This window comes from Heptranchias perlo, chromosome 6, assembly GCF_035084215.1.
Source record: "Heptranchias perlo isolate sHepPer1 chromosome 6, sHepPer1.hap1, whole genome shotgun sequence".
Taxonomy (NCBI): Eukaryota; Metazoa; Chordata; class Chondrichthyes; order Hexanchiformes; family Hexanchidae; genus Heptranchias; species Heptranchias perlo.
Genome location: NC_090330.1, coordinates 9,359,287 through 9,381,406, shown reverse-complemented (window position 1 = coordinate 9,381,406; position 22,120 = coordinate 9,359,287). Strand labels below are relative to the sequence as shown.

General features: G+C 43.9%; 1 protein-coding gene across 3 annotated transcripts in view; it reads left to right on the top strand.

Moving 5' to 3' along the window:
* cd99 (CD99 molecule) overlaps positions 1-22,120 on the top strand; it is a 90,297-nt gene that overhangs the window by 42,311 nt on the left and 25,866 nt on the right. For all 3 annotated transcript variants that reach the window (XM_067985716.1, XM_067985717.1, XM_067985715.1), the window contains 4 exons: positions 2,358-2,417; positions 7,980-8,006; positions 13,624-13,677; positions 19,107-19,145. In XM_067985716.1, coding sequence (XP_067841817.1) covers positions 2,358-2,417; positions 7,980-8,006; positions 13,624-13,677; positions 19,107-19,145 — 180 coding nt within the window. The remainder of the gene's footprint in view (positions 1-2,357; positions 2,418-7,979; positions 8,007-13,623; positions 13,678-19,106; positions 19,146-22,120) is intronic.

The following is a 22,120-nucleotide window of genomic DNA, read 5'->3' as shown; positions in this document are numbered from 1 at the left end:
TAGCCACTGTTGTAATGTAGGATACGTGGCTGCCAATTTGCACATAGCAAAGTCCCACAAACAGTAATTAAATAAATGACCAGATCATCTGTTTCAGGTGTTGGTTGAGGGATAAATGTTGCCCAAGACGCAGGGAGAACTCCTATGCTGTTCTTCAAATAGTGCCATGGGATTTTTTTATACCCTAAATGATTTTTGTTAAAAAATCTCTTGCACAGAACTGTGAAAAGGGTGTGACAGAAATGGGGCTTTTTTGTCTTGCTACATAAAACCAAAGGTGACTGAAGTTATAAAGTGGAGGCTGCAGCTATGCTAAGATAAAAATGGTTGAGATGCTGAGCCTGAGGATAAACATGGTTTATTTGTTCAAGATCTAATTAAGATAAAGCACATCTTGGAAAAGGAAGGGATATTTAAAATGCTAGTTCTGTTATCTTTAGTGAAGAGACAGGAATGTTTTGGAGGCTGGTGCTACAAAACATACTCATTTCAAATACCTGGGCTATTGTTTCACTTGCCTGGGCCACTTATCAACCAAATACCTTGGTAGTTGTGGGTATGTTTTTTTTTTGTCATGCTTATGTGAATTGGCTGACAAGAACCATCACGAGATTGCTCCTATATCAAAAATGCTATATGAATGCAAGTTCTTTCTTTCAAAAGGGATCTGATGTATAAACGTCAAGCTAAACACCAGTTCTATTCATCGTGCTGATGCACTTTGAAAGATGGGCTGAATTTTGAAAATGGCTGCTTCTGTATTAATGGTCAGAGACTGCGGCCTCAATTTTAACTACCCCTGACTGACTCTCTCTTTCATAACCAGTTCTAATATGTACACGTGTCTGTGGAGAGCGGATGGATAGATTTTTAAATATGCTTTTTCCTCGTCCTTTCAGGATTATTCATAGAAAATCATGGAAAATTTACGGCACAGAAGGAGGCCGTTCGGCCCATCGTGTCCGCGTCTGGCAAAAATGAGCCACCCAGCCTAATCCCACTTTTCACGCACTTGGTCCGTAGCTTTGTAGGTTATGGCACTTTAGATGCATATCCAGGTGCTTTTTAAATGTGATGAGGGTTTCTGTCTCTACCACCCTTTCCGGCAGTGAGTTCCAGACCCCCACCACCCTCTGTGTGAAAAAATTTTTCTTCAGCTCCCCTCTAATCCTTCTACCAATCTCTAAATCTATGCCCCTTGGTTATTGACCTCGCTAAGGAAAATAGGTCCTTCCTATCCACTCTAGGCCCCTCTTAATTTTATACACCTCAATTAAATCACCCCTTAGCCTCCTCTGTTCTAAAGAAAACAACCCCAGCCTATCTGATCTTTCCTTATAGATAAAATTCTCCAGTCCTGGCAACATCCTCGTAAATCTCCTCTGTACCCTCTCTAGTGCAATTACATCCTTCCTGTAATGTGGTGACCAGAACTGCACGCAGTACTCAAGCTGTGGCCTAACTAGTGTTTTATACAGTTCTAGCATAACCTTCCTGCTTTTATATTCCATGCCTTGGCTAATAAAGGAAAGTATCCCGTATGCCTTTGTAACCATCTTATCTACCTGTCCTGCTATCTTCAGGGATCTGTGGACATGCACTCCAAGGTCCCTCACTTCCTCTACACCTCTCAGTATCCTCCCGTTTATTGTGTATTCCCTTGCCTTGTTTGCCCTCCCCAAATGCATTACTTCACATTTTTCTGGATTGAATTCGATTTGCCACTTTTCTACTCATCTGACCAGTCCTTTGATATCTTCCTGCAGTCTACGGCTTTCCTCCTCGCTATCAACCACACGGCCAATTTTTGTATCATCTGCAAATTTCTTAATCATGCCCCTTATATTTAAGTCCAAATCATTAATATATACCACAAAAAGCAAGGGACCTAGTACTGAGCCCTGCAGAACCCCACTGGAAACAGCTTTCCAGTCACAAAAACACCCGTTGACCATTACCTTTTGCTTCCTGCCTCTGAGCCAATTTTGGATCCAACTTGCCACTTTCCCTTGGATCCCATGGGCTTTTACTTTTTTGACCAGTCTGCCATGTGGTACCTTGTCAAAAGCCTTGCTAAAATCCGTGTAGATTATTGTATTGGCTCTCTAATTTATGCTTTGTGTCCAGTGTCCAGTGAGGCGTTCAATTGGTACATGCAGGGATTTTATTCCCAGGATAAAATGGCTAGGAAACTTTGTATCCAGCTAATCACTCTGCATTGTATTTATATCTGATCAAGAACTGGTTTGGCGGGTGGATTACACTACTTTTTGGAGGCAAGAGTTGAGATCATGAATCCTAATTTAAGTAATAAGTTCGGGATATTGAGATTTCAACACTTGTGTTTTATCTTGCAGGGGACGACAATTTATTTGACCTTGCTGATGCTATGAAAGATATTCCTACAAAACCCCCAGGTATGTATTGATGATTAATTTTATTTATACGATTTAGATTGTGAGTTCATGATTTAATATTCGCATTTATGTAGCATCTTTTCAGATTGAAATGTCCTGGAAGATTTCACACAATGAATTATTCTTGTAGTGCAGTGACTGTTGTGCAGGAGGGGGTTACTTGTGACGGTGGCTTGTTCAGTTATCTGATAGACCTGTGCAAGACTTACTGTTTATGCAGGGCCATTAAGGGAAACACTGAGGGCATGTTTTCATGTCCTTCCTGCCCTGTTTGCAATTCATATTGGGGCATTAGCAGGACTAAATAACAAAGGAAATGGACGCAACACTTCATCGCTCTCAGTTATCATTCTGACTTTTAGATGGATGCCAAATGAGGAGTCGCCAGAAACAGGCATCGGGATAATACCGGATTACCGTTAGTTCCTGTCCTTGCCCACCAAACATGGGTGATAGAAGTTGGGGCGGCCATTTTGAGTGTCCATTAAAGGGATCCTTGGATGTGGTCAGGGAAAGCAGGAAGCAGATTTGGTGCATGTTTTAGTTTTTGCAGTCTCTTGTGGATTTTGAGCCCTAAAGGCATCCATGTTTAATCTCGGTCCTGCAAATAAATTTTGCCTGCTGCTGTAAACTGGTGCCTCCTTTCAGTCCAGTCACTTCCACCCCTCCCCTTTTTACGTTCTGCTGATGGCTCGTCAAATTCAGCCTCCCTGCCAGATATCCCGCCTGCCACATCAGCAAGCTGCCTCTTGGGAGCGTGTTTCGTGCTGGCAGCTCATAGAATTCATTTAAAATTGCGTCGTACCGTGAAAAGGGCATCAGATGGCTCCTTTTGGGTGGCGCTTTTGAGCGATCGGTCTGCCTGCCTGATATGGACTCAAATATGGAAAATTGCCCCATCTGTTTTCATTCAAAAGCTTTCACTTGGCTCTCAAATAGGCAGTGTGATGTAGCTTCAGCATTTGAAGCATTCTTAAAATGTGCATACCTTACTGTAATTATTTTAACTTTTCTCCCTCCCCTTATTTCCTCCTCTTCTAAATGTACTTATTTGCGCTGAGATATGAGGGCTGATTTACCAGTCTTGTGCGCCATGAGAACTGTGATGTGTGCAACTAGTGCAGAGGGAACGCTGAATTGGAAAAACAATTCAGCATGCTTTTTTAATTGTGTTCGCATTGATGTAAGGTTCCAGATTGACTGACTCAAAAATACATCCGGCACCATTTAATGGCATTTCTGCTGGGTTTCCTTTTCCTTTTGTCCGCAGCTCTTCAATAACCTTTGTCTTTTTTACATAATGTTTACAGTTTTTTTTGGAGCCTTGCTTTGTTTTAAATTTTCCATATTTCCGATTTTAATTAATCAGAAAGAGGCCATTCGGCCCATTGTGCATGTGCCGGCCCTCTGAAAGAGCTATTCAATTAGTTTCACTCCCCTGTTCTCTCCCTGTAGCCCTGCAAATTATTACTTTTAAAAAAAATATATATATATTTTCCAATTCCCTTTTGAAAGTTACTGTTGAATATGCTTCCATCACCCTTTCAGGCAATGTAGTTTTTTTAAAATCAAGACAAGTTTGCAGCAAGTTCCGTATTTTGCCGTTCAGGTGGTATAAGATGATAGCAGGCATGTCCGGGAGATTACCAGGCCTCTGACTGTTCTGCAGATCTTTGCACACCTATGCCAATAACCAGGAAAAATGCCTCCACTTGCTAGTTAGTCAGACATGACCTCCCCATAATAAATCCATGCTGACTGTCCTTGATTAATACGTGCCTTTCTAAATGACTTAATATTGTCCCTCAGAATTTTTTCCAATAGTTTGCCCACCACTGAGATTAGGCTGACTGGCCTGTAGTTACTCGGCCTATCTCTCTCTCCCTTTTTAAACAACGGTTACGATGTTAGCAGTCCTCCTGTCCTCTGGCACCATACCTGTAGCCAGAGAGGATTGGAAAATGATGGTCAGAACCTCCGCTATTTCCACCTTTGCTTCTCTTAACAACCTGGGACACATTTAATCCGGGCCCGGCAATTTATCTACTTCAAAGGATGCTAATCCCCTTTAATACTTCCTCTCTCACTATGTTTATCCCATCCAATATTTCACACTCCTCCTTAACTGCAATGTCTGCATTGTCCCCCTCTTTTGTGAAGACTGACGCAAAGAATTCATTAAGAACCATACCCACATCTTCCGCCTCCACACATAGGTTACCTTTTTGGTCTCTTAATAGGCCCTACTCTTTCCTTAGTTATCCTCTTGCTCTTTATGTATCAATAAAACATCTTTGGGTTTTCCTTGATTTTACTTGCCAATATTTTTTCATGCCCTCTCTTTGCTTTCCTAATTTCCTTTTTAATTTCACCCCTGCACTTTCTATACTCTTCTAGGCTTTCTGCAGTATTGAGCTCTTGGTGTCTGACAAATTTCCCTTTTTTGCATTATCTTACCCGGTATGCTCCTTGACATCCAAGGGGGCTCTAGATTTGGGAGTCCCACCCTTTTTCTTGTGGAAAAGGTATTTGCTCTGAACCCTCACTATCTCCTCCTCGAATGCTTCCCTCTGCTCCGACACTAATTTACCTTCAAGTACCCGTTTCTAGTCCACTCTTGCTAAATCACATCTCAGCTTAGTAAAATTGGCCTTTCCTCAAATGAGAACTTTTACTCCTGGTCTATCTTTGCCCTTTTCCATAATTGCACTAAATCTAACTGAATTATGATCACTACCATCAAAATGCTCTCCCACTAATACCCCTTCCACCTGCCCAGCTTCATTCCCTAAAACTAAGTCCAGAATTGCCCCCTCTCTTGTTGGACTTGCTACGTACTGGCTAAAAAGGTTCTACTGAATGCATTTTAAGAATTCTGCGCCCTCTAACGTTTACACTGATTCTATTCCAGTTAATGTTAGAGTAGTTGAAATCCCCTATTGTTGCCCTATTGTTTTTGCACTTCAGAAACTTGCATACATATTTGCTCCTCTTCTCCCTCTGACTGTTCGGGGATCTATAGTACACTCCCCATTTTTTGTTCTTCAGTTCAACCCATATGACCTCATTTGATGATCCTCCTCACAGCTGTAATTGTTCCTTTAACCGATATTGCAACCCCCGACCCCCACCCTCTTTTTTATCCCCTTCTCTATCATGTCTGGAAACCATGCAACCAGGAATGTTGAGCTGCCATTCCTGCCCTCTAAGCTATGTTTCAGTAATAGCTATGATATCATACTTTCACGTGTCTATCTGTGCTGTCAGCTCATCTGCCTTATTCACTAGACTTCTTGCATTGAAGTATATAACATTAAGCACTGCCAACTCCTTTTTGTTTATTTTCTAGCCTTTGTTTCCTCTGCCTTCCAAACTTGCTTACTAATTTTCTGCTGTACATTTCTAGCTCTGCTTTTCTCCCTTCTGAATCTACGCTCAGGTTCCCATCCCCTGCCAAGCTAGTTTAAACCCTCCCTAACAGCACTAGCGAACCTCCCCGCAACAATATTGGCCCCGGCCCTGTTGAGATGTAACCTATTTGGCTTGTACGGATCGCACCTTCCCCCAATGCCCCAGGACCAGAAATCTGCAATAAAAACAGAAACTGCTGGAAATCACTCAGCAGATCAGGCAGCATGTGTGGAGAGAGAAACAGAGATAAAATTTCAGGTCGATGACCTTTCATTAGAACTGGAAGAAGTTATAGTATTTCTAACATCTTCCAGTTCAGATGAAAAATCATTGACCTGAAACGTTAACTCTGTTTCACTGCCCACAGATGCAGCCTGACCTTCACCGTTAGATATGATGCTATCCACATAAATATTCAGATTGTGCTGTGGTACTGGAGAGTGGCAAATGTAGTACATTTGTTAAACGAGGGGAGAGAAGGATAATCTGGGTAACTAAAGACCAATTGGTGTAAAGTCAGTTATGGGCAAATTCCTAGAATCCATAATACAAAATTAAATTAGTGAACTTTCAGAAATAAATGGGTTAATCAAGGACAGTCCCCACGAATTTGTTGAAGGCAAGTCATGTTTGATAAATAAGTTTTTTCTTAAATGAACAATTGGATAGATAAACGGAATACTGTAAATGTAGGCATATGGACTTTTGGAAGGCATTTGATCACAGGCTTGTTTAAAAAAGAAATTTAGATGTAATGCCGAAGAGAAAATGTAACAGCATGGATAGAAAGTTGGTTTATGAACTGGAAAAAGAGTTGGGTCAAATGAATGTTGCTCAGACTGGAGAAGGGTTGGAAGTGCTGTGACCTCGGGAGTCAGTGGTGAATTCACTTGCTCTCTGTGTGACTACACCGATGATTTGGACTTGGGCACAGGGAACTTAATCTTGGAATTTACTGATCACACAAAAGTAGATCAGTTGGCTGTTGAGGCAGACTAATGGCTGGAGAAAGCATAGAACTTAGTCTTGTGCAGTGATCCTGGTGACTTTTTCCAGTGGGCATATAATATACGAGTTACTATATGGTAGTATTGCCTGTAGGTCAGAGTCCTGGATTCAAGCTCCATTCCCAAGATTTGAGCACACCATCTGAGATGACTGTCCTGGTGTAGACCACAGGGAGTGCTTTCAGATGAGATGTTCAATCAAGTCCTTGTTTACTTGTTGCAGTTGTTCAAATGGATGTTAAGGCTCCCAGGATGCTATTTGCACAATTGAGTGCTCTTGTAAACTGGACAGCAGTCCTCCCTCACCAACACCACTAGAAACTGATTAACTGGTCATTTATCTCAGCTTTGTTTGTGGGATCTTACTGTGAACAAAATGGCAGCCTAATTTGCTTACAAAGTCCCTGCATTTCGAAGCAACTGTGGGGTGTTAAAATGTTTTGAGCTATGATCAGGCACAATATGAGTGTCGGTCTGTCTTGCGTGAATGTGGACAGCGAATGTTGGAAGGGTGCTACTTGACTCCTGTCATCCTGTCCTCAACCGATGCCTTGCAGAGAGGTATTGCGATGGCAATTAGTGGTAGGAGCCTGAGCTGATATTCCACATTTTTTTTAAACCCCTGATGCCCAGCCACACACAGGTTACTTGTAGCTCCAAATGTTTGCTCTAGCTGAGATAAGCGAACACAAAATTGAGACCCTCCAAGTTGACATGCAACAGCACCTTGTCGAGCAATGCGTGTGCCCGCCATGCCATTAGAGGGCCTACATTAAGATATACTTCCATTTTTATTTTACTTAAAATGTTAATCAGTGTCATATAATCCTTTTTTTAAAAAAAAATGAAAACTATACTTGGAAGAAATGATGGAATGGGAGGGAGATTCCTGTTTTGCAGTGTCTCTTTTTTTGGAAACAGCTTGGAGCATTACTGAGTAAGTGAAACATTACCCGTCTGTAAATCTTATTGCCTGTTATTCTGCTTCCTTCCACCCCATCAGTCATCTGCAATGGGAGAACACGTTCCAAACCTATTTATACAGTAGCTATAACATTTGACAATATTTTCTGTAGAAGAACTTGGGGGAGGTTATTGAACACCGTAAACATCTGTTCTAATTGCATATTATTTTCCTCTGCAGCTGTGGATCCCGATTTGCCTGATATCGGTAAGTATTTTTTTAAATAAGTGTTTTGCACAGTAAGAGTTTGATTAGAAATGTAACTCTTCAGATTATGGTTCTACAAAATAGGCTATTTCAAAAAGATTTTGCTTTTAGTGTTGTTTTAGAACACAGCCCATTTATTGACAGGATTCTGACCCCTGCTGAATATCTTCCCCGAAGAGGGAGTGCTGTTTATATATTTTTTTTTAAAATATTTTTTTTTAAGAGGAGGAAACTTGAGATCATTCATTAGGTGTGTTGGTGTTAATGCTGCTTAATTCTATTAATTATAATTAATTGAATTTTGAATTATTAATTCTATTAATGATTCTAATGCTTTTTTCTTTCACCCAGTATGCAGCACATATGTCAGTAATAAAATGTAATTTCCCATTTTTCTACCCAATTGCATGTGTATCAAAACCTTCCACAAATTGTTACCTGCATCCTCTATCACTACTGCACTCCCATTTTTTTTTAGTGTATTTGCAAATTGAACCAGTTTACCAATTGGTTTCTGTCAATTAGAAACAGGGGTCATAGGAACAATTATTCAGTCCCTCGAGCCTGTTCCGCCATTCAGTTAGATCATGGCTGATCTGTATCTTTACTCCATCTACCTGCCTTGGTTCCTTAAACCTTAGCAAGCAAAAATCTATCAATCTCAGTCTTGAAATTTTCAATTGAACCAGCCTCAACAGCTTTTTTTTTTGGTGGGGGGGGAGGAAGGAGTATTCCAAACTTCTACCACCCTTTGTGTGAGGAAGTGCTTTCTGACATCACACCTGAACGGCCTAGCTCTAATTTTAAGGTTATGCCCCCTTGTTCTCGACTCTCCCACCAGAGGAAACAGTTTCTCTCTATCTACCCTAATAAATCCTTTAATCATCATAGACACCTCAATTAGATCATCCCTTAATCTTCTACACTCAAGGGAATACAAGCCTAGTTTATGCAACCTGTCCTCATAATTTAACCCTTTTAGCCCCGGTATCATTCTAGTGAATCTGTGCTGCACCCCTTCTTGAGGTGAGGTGCGGTGCCCAGAACTGAACGCAGGACTCCAGATGGGGTCTAACCAGAGCTCTGTACAGTTGTAACATAACTTCCACCCCTTTGTATTCCAGCCCCCTTGAGATAAAGGCCAACATTCCATTAGCCTTTCTAATTATTTTTTGTACCTGTCCACTAGCTTTTAGTGACTTCTGTACTTGGTCCTCTAAATCTCTCTGCTCATCCACAATTCCTAGCTTCTCACCATTTAGAAAATACTCTGATCGATCTTTCTTATGTCCACAGTGGATGACCTCACACCTTCCCACATTGAACTCCATCTGCCACAGTTTTGCCCACTCATTTTAATCTGTCAATGTCTCTTTGCAACTTTCTACTCCCATCTACACTATTTACTGTGCCACCTAACTTAGTGTCATCAGCAAACTTAGATATATGGCTCCCTGTTCCTTCATGTGTTATCACCCTGTCATCAAGTACAGATGTCAGGTTGATAACACAAGTGAGAACCAGGCAGAATATAGAAAGTTCAGAAGAGAGGTGAAAAAAGGAAATAAGAGGGGCAGTATGAAAATAGACTGGCAGCCAACATAAAAGGGAATCCAAAAGTCTTCTACAGGCATGTAAATAGTAAACGGGTAGTAAGAGGAGGGGTGGGGCCGATTAGGGACCATAAAGGAGATCGACTCATTGAGGCAGAGGGGATGGCCGAGGTACTAAATGAGTACTTTGCATCTGTCTTTACCAAGGAAGAAGATGCTGCCAAGTAAAGGAAGATATAGTTGAGATACTGGATGGGCTAAAAATTGATAAAGAAGAGGTACTGGAAAGGATGGCTGTACTTAAGGTAGATAAGTCACCCGGTCCAGATGAGATGCATCCTAGATTGCTGAGGGAAGTAAGGGTGGAAATTGCGGAGGTACTGGCCATAATCTTCCAAACATCCGTAGATACGGGGGGTGGTGCCAGAGGACTGGAGAATTGCAAATGTTACACCCTTGTTCAAAAAAAAGGTTGTAAGGATAAACCCAGCAACTATAGGCCAGTCAGTTTAACCTCAGTGGTGGGGAAACTTTTAGAAACAATAATCCGGGACAGAATTAACAGTCACTTGGACAAGTGTGGATTGATTATGGAAAGCCGGCACGGATTTGTTAAATGCAAATCGTGGTTAACTAACGTGATTGATTTTTTTGATGAGGTAACAGGGAGGGTAGATGAGGGCAATGAAGTTAATGTGGTGTATATGGACTTTCAAAAGGTGTTTGATAAAGTGCCACATGGTAGGCTTATCATCAAGATTGTGGCCCACGGAATAAAGGGGGCAGTAGTAACATGGTTACAGAATTGGCTAAGGGAACACAGAGTAGTGGTGAACGGTGTTTTTCGGACTGAAGGGAGGTGTACAGTGGTGTTCCCCAGGGGTCAGTGCTGGGACCACTGCATTTCTTGATATATATTAATGACTTGGACTTGGGTGTACAGGGCACAATTTCAAAATTTGCAGATGACACAAAAGTCGGAAGGGTAGTAAACAGTGAGGAGGATAGTGATAGACTTCAAGAGGGTATAGACAGGCTGGTGGCATGGGCGGACACGTGACAGATGAAACTTATCGCAGAAAAATGCGAAGTGATACATTTTGGTAGGAAGAACAAGGAGAGGCAATATAAATTAGAGGGCACAACTCAAAGGGGTACTGGAACAGAGAGATCTGGGGGTATATATGCACAAATTGTTGAAGGTGGCAGGGCAGGTTGAGAAAGCGGTTAAAAAAAACATATGGGATCCTGGGCTTTATAAAGAGGCATAGAGAACATAAGTATGGAAGTCAAAGTATAAAACACTGGTTCAGCCACAACTGGAGTATTGTGTCCAGTTCTGGGCATCGCACTTTAGGAAAGGTGTGAAGGCCTTGGAGAGGGTGCAGAAGAGATTTACTGGAATGATTCCAGGGATGAGGGTCTTTAGTTACGTGGATAGACTGGAGAAGCTGGGGTTGTTCTCCTTGGAACAGAGACTGTTGCAAGGAGATTTGATAGAGGTATTCAAAATCATGAAGGGTCTAGACAGAGTAGATAGCAAGAAACCGTTCCCATTGGCGGAAGGGTCAAGGACCAAAGGACATAGATTTAAAGTGATTGGCAAAAGAACCAAAGGTGAGATGAGGAAAAACTTTTTTACATAGCGAGTGGCTAGGATCTAGAATGCACTGTCTGAGGGGGGGGTGGAGGCAGATTCAATCGTGGCCTTCAAAAGGGAACTGGATAAGTACTTGAAAGGAAGAAAATTTGCAGGGCTATGGGGAAAGAGCAGGGAGTGGGACTAGCTGGATTGCTCTTGCATAGAGCCGGCACGGACTCAATGGGCCGAATGCCCCCTATCCATGCTGTAACCTTTCTATGATTCTGTGATTCATCCAGGTCATTTATAAATATAGTGTGAAGCTGTGGCCCCAATACAGATCACTGGGGGACACCACTAGTTACATCCTGCCAATTTGATAAATGCCCATTATCCCCACTCACTGTCTCGTACCTCCTAACCAATTCCCTATCCAAGCAAAATAGGTTGCCTCCAATTCCATGTGCTCTTATTTGTTGTTGACTGTCACTTGTGTGGAACCTTGTCAAATGCCTTCTGGAAGTCCCTGTAAATAACATCGTAGACGCTCCCTTATCTACCACGGGTCCAAGCACAAACTCCTGCGGTACTGCAACTCCACACCGCTCCCCTTCCGTTTACAGTCTGTCGCATTACACCACTTGCAAAAGGAGTTTTGGTTTCCCATTTTATCCTACCGCACACAGAGTAGTGGAAATCTGGAACACTCTTTCCCCCAAGAGGCTGGGGGTTAATTGAAAATTTCAAAACTTTAGTTGATAAGATTTTTGTTAGGCGAGGATAGTGAGGGTTACGGAACCAAGGCGGTTGAGTGGAGTTAAGATACAGATAAGCCATGATCTAATTGAATGGCGGAACAGGCTCCAGGGACTGAATGGCCTACCCCTGATCCGATGATGCAGGCCCATTTTCTACCTGGTGTTCCTTTTTTAAAAAATTTACTTCGAGCCGTTTCTCTTGTATGGAAATTTGTCAAAGGCTTTCTGGAAGTCCAAATTATTTTGTAGTGTTCCCCTATGTACTCATCGATTCTTATTTGTAACATTAATTGTGTTTGTTGAGCAACATCGCCCTCTCATAAATCCATTCTAGCTGTTAAACTATGCGTACATTATTCCTCCATTCTAGTATTTAGAATCTTTTCCATTGTTTTACATACTCTTAACAAGCCTGCAGGAGCCGGAATTAGATTTGTCCCCATTTTTAAAATGTCTGCAATATATTAAGAAGTGTGCATATATGCAAAACTTTTATGACGACTGTCACACTGATGTAACTCTGGGTGGGGGCAGGGCGAGTGTGAAACGCAACTCGCTGTAGGAAAATTTTGAGACCTGGGCTATTTTAACACTTGTGCCTCGTTAATATCGTGCCAGCCTGGGCAGGAAATGGCTGGCAGCCTCCGGAAAATCAGGCAGCCCTTCGCCACCCGAAAAGGGGGTTCTGGGAGAGTCTTGCGAGAGGGAAGTGGGGGGGGGTGGGGTGGGGTGCGAGTCCGGGACAGGGGAGGCCACAACTTTCCTTGTGGGGCTTGGAGGAGCACCTCTGGCCCCACACAGGAAAGTTTTTACCTGTTTGAGCATCTTCACCTTCCCGGGCAGATCGCGACGCTCTTCAGCCTGCTGGGGAAGCTGCGGCGATTTCCCTGCTCAGGCTTGAGTTAAAATTGCATTCAGGGCCTGACTATGTCATCCGACCCCAATCTGCACGTTTAAAGAGGGACCCCGCCGGCTTTGGGTGGGCCTGAGTGAAAATTGCGTTCAGCGGGGCCCAGGAGGTTTTCCGGCGGATATGTAACCCACTTTAACCTCCCACCTGCTCCGTTTCTGGCAGGCGATTAAGGTTAAAATCCACCCCCCCCCAACGGACTTGTGCTTGAATACTTTTCCACTGACACCATCTGTCCTGCAGTACCTTGCACCTAGTGGCTATTCATCACTTGTAACCTTAAGATGGCAGCAAAGGGAACCTGCTACCCCAACCTAGTCTGGCTTATATGTGACTCCAGTTGCACACTATGTGGTTAACCCTTAATGCTCTGAGCAACGAGGGATGGGCAATAAATGCTACCGTGCTGCTGTTGCCCACATCCCAAGAACAATATTATCCAAAAAAGCTGCTGCTCCTTGTGGGCATTCCAGCCAAACCTGATCATGTCCGTGCCCAACCTGCACACTTCCCAGCAAGGGTTACTGGATAGATTTCAGGAGTGGGCACCCTGCTTCTTCCCAGTGCACCCTCCCTCTTCCCCCCCCCCCCCCCCCCTGCACCCTCCTAGGTCAGGGGCACTAAAGCTAATCGTAGCGCTCCTGCTGCTGAGATCGGCTAACTCTACACAGAGCAGGGCTTTGAATTTGGGGCCGCCTTGATGGATGTGATCCACTTCTACAGTGGGCAAGTGTCTTTAACAACTTTAACGTTTCAGGCCGATGACCTTTCATCGTGCTAATGGTTTCATTCAGATGTTCTAACTTTGTTTCAGATTTAGATTTTGAAGATAAGGCACCTGTCAACCCAAAGAAGCCGAACAGTGATTGTAAGTTTGTGCATGTGTCTGTCTCATATTTAAGGCATCAATAACGCTTTCATGGTTAATCTGTGTTCCTTTTTCTTAACATGAATGTTTAAAGGAAGAGGAGTAGGCCATTCAGCCCCTCGAACCCATACATTGAGATCTTGACTGATCTGTATCTTTGCTCCATATCCCTTAATACCCTTGACTAGCAAAAATCTATCGCTCTCCGATTTAAAAATATTAATTGAGCTAGCATCTACTGCTTTTTGTGGGAGAGTGTTCTACACTTTTACCACCCTTTTGCTTGAAGAAGTGTTTCCTAACTTCTCTCCCGAATGGCCTACCTCTGATTTTAAGGTTATGTCTCCTTGTCCTAGTCTCCCCACCAACCAAAAAAATTTCTCCCTATCAATTCCTTTCAAAATCCAAAAAACCTCAATGAACTCACTCCTTAACCTTCTACATTCCAAGGAATACAAGCCTAGTTTATGTAATCGCTCATAATTTAACCCTTAGAGCCCTGTTAATGTTCTGGTGAATCTGCACTGCACTCCTTCCAAGGCCAATATATCCTTTCTCAAGTGAGGTGCCAGAAATGTACACAGTACTTCAGATGTGGTCTAACCAGGGCTTTGTATAGCTGCAGCAAAACTTCCTGCCCTTTATGTTCTAGCCCTGAAGATATAAAAAGCTAACATTCAATTAGCCTTTTTTTTAATAACTGACCTCTACATTTTAGTGATCTCTTTGGATCTCCACTATTTCTAGCTTTTCACCATTTAAAAAAATACTCTGATCTGTCCCTTTTTGGTCCAAAATGGATAATCTCACACTTGCCTGCATTGAAATCCATCTAAAGAAAGAACTTGCATTTATATATTTATGTGTTTCACAACCTCAGGATGCCCCAAAGCGCTTTACAGCCAACAAAGTACTTTTGAAATGTAGTCTCTGTTGTAATGTAGGAAATGCGGCAGCTATTTTGCACACAGCAAGGTCCCACAAACAGCAATGAGATAATGACCAGATCATTTGTTTTAGTGATGTTGATTGAGGGATAAATATTGGCCAGGACACTGGGGAGAACTCCCCTGCTCTTCAAAATAGTGCCATGGGATCTTTTACATCCACCCGAGAGGACAGACGGGGCCTCAATTTAATGTCTTATCTGAAAGACTGTGCTTCCGACCGTGTAACACTCCCTGGAGTGTCAATCCAGATCTTGTGCTCAAGTCTCTTGAGTGGGGCTTGAACCCATGACCGTCTAACTCAAGTGAAAATACTATCACTGTTCCACAGCTGACACTTTACTAAGAAGCTCCTTTGCTTTGTAGAAAATGGACTGACTAAATGTCGTTCGCCTCACTCCTGGACTTCAGCACATAGTTTTGTCTGACATTCTTGTGCAGCAGTGAGGGAGTGCGGCACTATTGGAGCCATCCTTTGCGTGAGACATTAAACCAAGTCTACTTGTTCTGGTATTCAGCCGGCTGTTTAGGATCTCGTGGCACTTTTCAAAGAAAAGAAAGCAAGGAATTCTGGTTTCCTGGCCAATGTTTTTCCCTCAATTAACAACCCCAAAGACAGACTAACTCATTAATTGCAGTTAGTGGCATCTTAGTTAGTTAGTCAGGCGAACGACATTTAGTCAGTCCATTTTCTACAAAGCAAAGGAGCTTCTTAATAAAGTGTCAGCTGTGGAACGGTGATAGTACTTTCACTCGAGTCAGAAGGTCATGGGTTCAAGCCCCACTCAAGAGACTTGAGCACAAGATCGAGATTGACACACTCCAGGGAGTGTTAGTGGCGTATGCAAAATGGCTGCCGCATTTTCCTACTTGGTGTCAGCCGTGCCTCAGTAGTAGCACTGTCTCCTCTGAGTCAGAAGTTCGCGGGTTCAAACTCCACTCCAGAGATTCCAGGCCGACGCTTCAGTGCAGCAAGGAGGGAGGTGTCATCTTTTGGATGAGGTGTTAATGTGAGGTCCTGTCTGCCCTCTTAGGTGGATGTAAAAGATCCCATGGCACTATTTCAAGAAGAGCATGGGAGTTCTCCTGGTGTCCTGGCCAATATTTATCCCTCAACCGACATCACTTAAACAGATGATCTGGTCATTTATCTCACCGCTGTTTGTGGGACCTCGCTGTACGACAATTGGCTGCAGTGTTTCCTACTTTACAATAGTGACTGCACTTCAAGAAGTACTCCGTTGGCTGGAAAGTGGTTTGGGACTTAATGAAGTCATGAAAGGTGCTTTATAAATGCAAATCCTTTGATTCTTTACTCTAAAGTCACTACATTTCAAAGTAACTTATGTGAAGTATAAATACTTGGCACTTTTTTCTAGTTTTGGGGTTTCAATTTGAGTTTGTCTTGTACAATTTAGTGACCAAAAAGTTTAGGTCTGGAATTTGTTTTAGGTGCTGGAAGTAAAGAAGAAAAAATATAGCTGGACAATCCTGGTGTTTGGAAATGCGACTTTTATTAATAATCTATAATTTCGTATGGTCTCCCAGAAAGCTTTGCAGCACTAGGATCGAACATCCCAACAGTGGGAACTTCAGTTAATTTATTCTTGTGCTCGAGAGGGCGGTAGCGCTGTCACTGTAACAACACCTTTCGGATGTTCCCTTTATTTTTACGGTGCATCTGCTTATGGCATCTCTCACATCAGCCCCTGAGTGCTGCAGTGCAACTGAGGCGGCCCTGGTGCTGTTAAAGGAGCAGCAAACAACCCTCGGCTAATTCAGGGGCAGCAGTGCTGGTGGTGCTAAATTAAAGCATGCTGCCAATTTTCTGGCTGGTTTTTGCATACTGAGCTTCCTAGCCATTGGAATGCAGTCCCAGTCTGAAATAAGAGTCACCGTTTGCATGTGTACATTTTCCTCTGTTCCATTATAGCATCTGCTCTGTGACATGAATTCTTTAGATCTCACAACATTGGCAGCTCCCCAGTAACAGAGGACTGTAGCTTCTGACCAACGCGCATAAAAAGAAACTCTTTCACGTCTTTCTTTTAATGCACACAAGAGATTGTGGATTTAAAAAGAAAAATAACTAGTGACTGTAAAGGCTAAAAATCTGAGATGAAAGTACGGGTTCGGTATTTGGTAAGTGCGGTTCATGATTTGGGTAGAGACTCTTCATCAAATGCTGACTGACTTTTTGTATAGTTCTAAGAGTAGATGGCTTTGACAAATTGAAGGTTATGCAGTGCTTTCATTGCCATCACAGGAAAGGCATCACAAAACAATCCAAAATCAGCAATATCACTGACCCTCTTCAATATTACTGACTGTCTATATAAGGAAATCTTGATTACGTTGGATTTCTGGGAAGCGGGGTGGGGGGAGGGCCCACAGAAGGGCAGCCATCTGAAGTAGTCTACATTTGCCTTGTTTTTACTCTTGGCTAAAATTAACTTGAATATTTACAACTAGATACATACAAATTAAGAGCAGGAGTAGGCCATTCGGCCCCTTAAGCCTGCTCTGCCATTTGATAAGATCATTGCTGATCTGATTGTGACCTCAACTCGACTTTCCCGTCTACCTACTGTAACCTTTAATCAGGAATCTATCTAACTCAACCTTAAAAATATTCAATGACCCTGCCTCCACTGCTTTCTGGGGAAGGGAGTTCCACAGACACACGACCCTCAGAGAAAAAAATTCTCCTCATCCAAGTCTTAAATGGAAGACCCCTTATTTTTAAACTGTGGCCCCTAGTTCTAGTCTCTCCCACAAGGGGAAACATCCTCTCAGCATCTGCCCCTTCTAGTCCCCTCAGGATCTTAAATGTTTCAATAAGATCCTGAGGGGACTAAACTCCAATGTATACAGGCCCAACTTGTCCAACCTTTCCTCATATGATAACCCCTTCATCCCAGGAATCAGTCGAGTGAACCTTCTCTGAACCGCCTCCAAAGCCATTATGTCCTTCCTTAAATAAGGAGACCAAAACTGCACACAGTATTCTAGATGTGGTCTCACCATTGCCCTATACAACTGTAGTAAAATATCTCTACTTTTATAGTCCATTCCTCTTGCAATAAATGACAACATTCCATTTGCCTTCCTAATCACTTGCTGTACCTGCATACTAACTTTGTGATTCATGTACCAGGACACCCAGATCCCTCCGTATCTCAGAATTCTGCAATCTCTCTCCATTTAAATAATATACTGCTTTTCTATTCCTCCTGCCAAAGTGGACAAGTTCACATTTTCCCACATTATATTCCATCTGCCAAATTTTTGCACACTCACTTAACCTATCTATATCCCTTTGCAGACTCCTTATGTCCTCTTCACAACTTACTTTCCTACCTACCTTTGTGTCATCAGCAAATTTAACAACCATACATTCGGTCCCTTCATCCAAGTCATTGACATAGATTGTAAATAGCTGAGGCCCAAGTACTGATCCTTGTGGCACTCCAGATAGGAATTGGTGAGAAAATGTCACAGAACCAGGCTGCACCATCAACAGAATTTGAAGCTAATTTGCACTTTAATGGTTTTTATAACTCTGGGCTGTTTGTGGGGGACGGGGAGGGTGGGAAGGAGGAATGGAATGTACAAACAAGGACACTCCTCTGAAAACAAATTGCTGAGTGCAACAGATCAATCAATGTCCAAAAGAGAAAGGACTGGTTAACGTTTCAACAGTTTTTAAAAAAATCTCTTATAGAACCATAGATGTTACAGCACAGGAGGGGGCCATTTGGCTGGTTATTTTTGTGCCAGCTCCTTGCTGCAGCAATGTAAAACCAATCCCAAGTACAAATCTAGAACTCTGTTCCCCCAAAAGACTGTGGATGCTGGGTAAAGACTTGGGATCGCTAGATTTTTTTTGTTAGGTATGAGTATCAAGGGATATGGGTCAAAGGCGGTTAAAGCCATGATCTAATCGAATGGTGGAACAGGCTCGAGGGGCTGAATGGCCTCCTCCCATTCTTATGTTCCCACGGCTCTGCTTTCCCTGTCAAGCCCTGTATCTTCCACTGTTTCAAATACGTATCTACTTTTTTTTTTAAAAAGGTGCAGTGGTGTCGGCCTCTATCTCAGTGGCGGAGCATTCCATACCCTAATGACTCCACATAAAGCTCTGATGGAGGATCCCAGCTGACGTGTTGACCTGTTTTTTTTCTTCTGGGCTTTCTTGTTATCTTCCAAATGCTGACTGGCCTACTGTACATTTCTAGGATGTTCAGGTTTTTTTTTGTGAACCGTTTTTATTTCAGATTCTAGCATTTGCAGATCTTTTTCCCCCCCCCTAATTTGTACAGATCTAGAAAAGTTATAATTCAGTCTGGTTGAAGGAAGTTGAGTGTATTTAGTAACTTGAAAGCATAACCCAGTGCTTGTTTTGTATGTGTGTGTCAAAGTCTGATCACTAGCGTGAATATTCCAAGATTCCGCTAACTTCACATTTTTCCCTTTCTTTAGCGAAAGATTTTGATCTAGATGTTGCCGTTGATGGTGAAGGTAAGTACATCCATTTCATCTACTTCTGCATGCACACGATTACAGACTGTAATTCATTCATCCCATTAGTACACTAATAACTTAACCTTGAGCAAACTATTAAATTGTGAAATATATTAAAATGGAGACAGTTGGACGGTTGTACTTTCAATCTGAAATGCGCCCTTTCTGTGTGAAGATGTACAACATTCAATAGCTTAGTCTTATGTGCCATGTAATTGGTGCACGGGTATTTATTGCTGAAATGATGTAATTTCACTCCCTCCAATTAATTCACTATTTATTATGAGCTTCAAATATTTAATGGGATGGATAGAACTCTAAATAATTTTGCCAAAAAAAACTCCCTGACCCCCCTCCCCCCAGCACCAAATCCTGAAGGTGCAGACTTGTGCAGTTCCACAGGCTCTGAGAGCTCTCCAGTATCTCACCCTAGTTGCCATTCTTCATGAGTTCAGTGAACTAGTGGGCATCATTTTAGCACCCGCTATCGGGTGCGTTCCTGGCGGGGGGGCCCCGAAAATCGGGAAATCCCGGAGCGGGATCAGAGCCCGCCTCGAACCCGCGCACTTCCGGGTTCCCCACTGACGCGCCGGCGTGCGCGCGCAACCCCCGCTGGTGGGAATCCCGCAGGCGATTAAAGCCAGCGGGATGCCACTTGACGCTATTTACTTTTTGTTCAGGTCATTAACTGACCTGATTAAGGGATTATGTGAGGAGGGGTGGGATTTTAAAGCAAACTGGGATTGCTTCCCACACTGGGGGAAACACTCCCAGTTCAAATGGACCTGTTGCAGCTGTCAGCCTGTGGCAGCTGCAAAGGTCCATTTGACAGGTGGCGGGGGGAGACCCTCACTCATTGCAGGAGGCCACTCTGTCACTTGGGACAAAGTTTGGCCTCCACCACCCTCCTCCTGACAATCAAAGTCACCAACTTGCACACTTACCCCGGGGTCCAGAGACATGGACCTACCTTGCGGACCCCCTCAGATGTACATCTTCCGGATGGGGGCCGCCGTAGCTGCAGTCATGACCTCCTCGGAGGGCGAACAGCATCACCAGCCTCGCCATCCACGCCGTCCACCTCTGACATGTGGAGCTCCACATCAGAGCGCTGTGACACATCCACCTGTACAGCGGGAGGGAGAGCTACCGCAGAGAGAGATGCGTCGCAGAGGGCACTACCCTCGCCACAGGGTCCACAGACCGAGGCTCAGCTTTCTGGACCTCTCTGAGCAGCAGTGCACACGGAGGCTCAGAGTCACTCGACATGTAGTCGTGGACACCTGCAGCCTCCTTCATGCCAAGCTGCTCCCGGCTGGCCCGAGCACCATCTTCTTACCTGTCACTGTCAAAGTCACCGCTGCCCTCAACAACTTCTCCTCCACATCCTTCCAGGGTGCCACCGGAGACATCGCCGACGTCTCTCAGTCGTCTGCACAAAAGAGCCCTGCAAATACACCTACACCCACTCTGCAGTGACACAATGGGTGGCATCAGGTGTGGGTCTTCATCGTGATCCTCAGGAAAGGGCATTATTGCACAAACCAGACAAGATTCGTGGAGACATGGCAGTGGTGGTGCCAATATAATATGTGATGCGAGTTGCTTGGAAATTCAATATAAGTAAAAACCATGACAAACCCTCAAACACCCTTGTGCATCCCCTTCATGCTCACGACACGTTTGCCTTACGCTGCCTACTGCACATATGTGATGCATGCCCTGTGGCTGCAGCACAGGTAGTGGCAGGTTGAGTGAGGCTGACCGTGAAAGAGATGCACGAGAGGGTGAGTATGAGATAGAGCCATGAGATTGTATGAGGATTGGGTTGAGTGGTAGTGGCAGGATGAGTACTGGCGAGGTGAGTAGGTGCAGGTAAGATGAGGATGAGGTTTGAGTGGGTATGAGGGGTGATGTGACAGAGTAGTGTTGGCAGTGCAGAAGGAGATGTGGGGTGGGGGCGGTGATGTGGCAGATGGAGTGTAGGGGAATGAGTAAGTGTACTCACTTTGGCTGACCTACTGAGGTCATTGGAGCGCCTCCTGCATTGTATACAGGTGGGCGATATGTTGGTGGTGCAGATGACCTCTTCTGCCACCTCGAGCCAGGCCTTCCTGGTGGCAGAGGCAGGCCGCTTCCTCCTGCCCACCGGGGGGGGGGGGGAGGATCTCTGTCCTCCCCCCTCCTCCTCACCTCGTGTATTGATACCTGGAGTGAGGCATCATTAAACTGGGAGCAGCCTTCCCCCTGGGCAGCTCCATGCTGTAATTTTTTCTATTTGTTGCAGCATCTGTCAGTGGAGGACTGCCCCTTTAAATAGAGCTCCTCCAACTGACAGATCTTACTGCGCATGCGCAGCCCGCCCGACACGCAGATCAGCAGCGGGGAACCCGGAAGACCAGGTAAGTGGATCCAATTGGGCTGCGATCGCGCGGGGAGCTGACTGATTTCGCTGGGCGCGTTACCCACGCGCCCGATAGCCCCCCCCCCCCTGCCGAGAACCCGCAGCCCTGCTAACATCGGGCCCATTGTAACTTGAAAGGATCACACCTGAGCCTAGTGCTGCTTCCCCCTCCTTCAAAAACAAGGGTAGTTAGAGTGGAGACCATGGCATTTGTCTGTGTCTCTCCTTGCGATCCCAGCTCAGACCAGGATTTCAAGTGGAGTTTTTGGCTTGTATGTAGCTTAGTACAATGCCCGGTGGACCCTTTACTCACTAGATTGTGGGGGAGCTATTGCCTCGATTTTTCTACCTATTCGCATGCCAGTGGGCAGCTAACCTCGCCCCAGGTTTATCGGAACCATTTGGACTATGGAGATCTGTATATATTTCTTTTGTTCAGTAAGTCTTAATAGTTGAGGGATCAATCTTGGCTCCCTTCTGAACTCAAAGATGCATAAAACATTAAAGTTCTTGTTTCTGACTGTTGCGTTAACAAAGTGTGTTGTAGACCACATAATGAGATAATATA